The sequence below is a fragment of the Microtus oregoni genome, unplaced genomic scaffold (genome assembly GCF_018167655.1).
Source record: "Microtus oregoni isolate MIOR12 unplaced genomic scaffold, Mior012 000099F_ref0000060, whole genome shotgun sequence".
Lineage (NCBI taxonomy): Eukaryota > Metazoa > Chordata > Mammalia > Rodentia > Cricetidae > Microtus > Microtus oregoni.
In genome coordinates, this window is record NW_024544712.1 from 1,836,440 (window position 1) to 1,839,911 (window position 3,472).

General features: G+C 38.7%; 1 protein-coding gene across 1 annotated transcript; it reads left to right on the forward strand.

The window, feature by feature from the left end:
* Nucleotides 1–544: 544 nt before the first annotated feature.
* LOC121443071 lies at nucleotides 545–2,486 on the forward strand. Its single transcript, XM_041644754.1, has 2 exons — nucleotides 545–573; nucleotides 1,814–2,486. Exons 1-2 carry the CDS (start codon nucleotides 545–547, stop codon nucleotides 2,484–2,486), a joined length of 702 nt encoding a protein of 233 aa, XP_041500688.1.
* The last annotated feature ends 986 nt before the right edge of the window (nucleotides 2,487–3,472 follow it).

Genomic DNA, 3,472 nt, shown 5'->3' on the forward strand with positions numbered 1-3,472 from the left:
TTGGCCTTCATAGAAGGGAAGAGAGGCAAGTATTTTATGTTTTCTACATGGTTTCTGTTGAAAGCTTTCAATTTCAGGAGACATAGAAGGTCAAAGAAGTCAATGACCTAAGATTCAACTCTTTGTTGCTATCATTTCTATGTCAGTAAATCCTACTGAATATAAGTACTGGGAATCCTGTGTAGCTGTGAAGGCTCTGTAGCCTGTATTGACCTTTATACATTTGTAGTTTCCTGAAACTGAGTATGTGAATTAGACTTTCTGTGGTTTTTTCTGTTTATTTAATGGGGTAATGATTGCGTGAATCTCATTGGAGGGTCAGGACTATCAGATGGGCTAATATCCCTGAAGAGTATAAATGAGGCTTCAACTAAGCAAAGCAGAGGAAGGGGTTGGTTCCAGGGGTTGATGGTGAGACACCATTCTGAGCTGAAATATCTGCCCAACAGAACTTCTTTTACTGAAGGTGATTCAACTCTTGTGCGACTCCCTGTCCAACATTTCCTGCTATTTTGAAGATATTTATGATCGCGACATTCCTCAAATGGATCTCTTCCTCCTGGATAAACAAAGGTAAAAGCTTAAGATGAGCTTCATGGAGGGTTTCAAATTGGATCTTTATGAAGCATAAGCACCTCCTCCATGGGTTTCAGACATGGGCAAAACTAAATCTTGCCATGCTAGCTCATTTGTCTTGCACAACAGAATTTTCCACCCTGATTCTGGTTGTGCTTCAAAACTCACTGATTCTGACGTCAAAAGGCTCAGATCTGCCTTAACAAGGAAGAGGGCATGGGTAGGGTGTTACTCAATTCATACTAGATTTTAAAGTCACTTTGCTGATGTGACTTCCCAATTTAGTAGAGCTACTGCCTTTACCCCGTTAGGAAGTACATTCCACAGAGAATGTGGAGTAATGGGGAGCGGGTAAGGAAATTTTCCTGGCAAAGTGATACAGTTTGTAGGCCACTCAAACCTTCTGCATTGTAGGTGGCAATATTATCATGTACATGCCTGAACTTGCTTTCTGCTCATGAACACAGTGACATCCTTCAGGGCATAGTTATTCATGAACATTAAGCCTGCATCCAAAGATATGAACCAAGAAGTGATCTAAATATATTGGTGCATACAGTAAATGTAGAGTATTAATTTGGTGCTGGAGAAGATAGTTGCTCACATAAGACAGTTGGGATACTTCATATTCAGCAATGAAATGAAGATCATTTTCTAATGTGTATGTTTGAGTAATTTATAAGAAATGATTGAAATATCCATGAGGGCTCATGTTTCACATACAGATTTTAATTTTGGTCACATAATAAGAATTTAGGTTTTCAAATATGTTTTCCCATGACACGTACACTAGCATACACATTTACAAATATAGCAGACAATATAGGTGAATTAAATTTGTATAAGTTCACTACCATAATTTATAGATATTTGTGCTTTCTTCTGCCTATACCTCTCATTTAAGCTATTTTTTCTTTTTTATGTATTGTAAAGACTGATTAATTAAACATCATTGTGTTGTAAACGTTGTAATCTTTATTCACTATTAATTCCGAGCATTAAATGTTTAGTTAAAAATCTGCACATTTCAGCATTTGATAGAAGATACAGTGAAATTGCTAATCAAAACCTCTTATAGAGGGAACTTTGGCCATAAGTATATTATTTAAATACAACTTTATGTGACAGCAAGGACAAGGTATGAGAACTTATTACTCTGTAAACCATGTCTCATTTTGTTTTCCACTGTCCTTTGTGTTCCTGACTTGACCATATACTTGTTGAATTTCATCTTCAGATTTGCCAATGCGAAGGAGTGCTTCTTCAAGTTGAGTGGCCTCCTTTGCAGCCTATCAGCTTTGGTGTTTGAAACAATCATTGCAAGAAGCCAATCCTGGCGCCTGTGGGAATTCGATGACAAGATTGTACAATTTGTGTCCCTAGGATTGTGGGAAGCTTATTACCCTCAAGAGTTTAACGTCTCAGGGACTGTAACCAAGATTCTGGTGCACACCCCTATCAATTCCACATGGACCATTTCACCGGAATTTCAGTACGCACAAACCCTGATAATGTGGACTGTTTTGATGAAGCCTGTAGTTCTGATTTTCGGGTCAATTGCCAATAAGATTGGCTGTATGAAAGACCCATTTATTGAGATGCAGATATATTGCTACAAGGTTGCTGCCTTTGTTTTGTATGTTAGCAGCATCTTCACATTTGTTTCTGTGAGCTGGAACCACTTTGTAGATCATTATGGCCAAACCACTCTTGACTTTCCACCTGACTTTCCAGTTAAAAAAGAAGCCTTAATAAGCAAACACTATACTGCTGTGTTCCCAGTAGGGGTACTGATGACCACCATTTCACTCATTGGTGTGATATTCTTTCTATCTGAGATGAACTCTTTGAAACTACAGAATCAAGTGAAGGCCAAGTGTGCTTCTATTGTGGCTGATCAGGAAATCTGAAGTGAGGACTCCTACATTTACAACATCTGTCAGAAGGTTCCTAGAAAGAGTTTCCTATTGACATACAAAACTCCTATAGTTCCCAACTTGTTCTAAATAAAGCATCAAATGGATTCTCTTGGTCTGTCTAAATGACTTCTTCCTCTGTCTAACTTGTTTCTTTCTTTGGATATTTTCATATCCCAATCTCTGAAGGCCATGATCATGCGTTCAGATATTTCTGACAAGCAGTAGCAAGCAAAAGTAATGGTGAAATGCATGTTGCAAAAACATTTATCACAAGATAAATATCACGTGAAAGAAGGTTGTAAGGAAACTGACACATAAACAGAAAAGTAAACACCATTTTATCTGGAGACCCTCTGAATCTCGGGTCTCCTGAAGGCAGAGCTGGACTTCATAGTGTTGGCTCTGCAGACAGTGTGTGCCTTTGTCATGGAGTATGAAGACTATACTGAACGCTGGACAGTCAGACATATCTTCCTGTTTGTTAATATTCCAAATTGCCAAGCATTCCCAGTGTGCTCTCACAGAAAATGTGGTGTGAAGATCAGAGGGCTGCTTGCCCGAGTTGTATTTCTTGTTTTTACCTTCTGAAATACTGGGTTCAAACTCATATTAAGCTTGATGGCAAGCTTACATAGCCACTGGGCAATCTCACTAACTTCAAATATACCCCACTTCACATAAGGATATCCCATGCTTGGCATCCATAGAATGTAGGCCATTTCATAAAGTAAAAGAAATTTGCTTGCAAATGGGTAGAACTAGAAAAGGTCATCCTGAGTGAGGTAACCCAGACCCAGAAAGACAATCATTGTATGTACTCACGTATAAGTGAATATTAGCTGTAAGGTAACCATGATGCAATCACAGGCCCAGGGAGGATAACCATGCTACAATCACAGGTTCAGAGAGAAGCTAATTAACAAGGGGTCACAATGGGGCTTGAGAATCTCACTGTGAAAGGGTAATAGAATAGACAT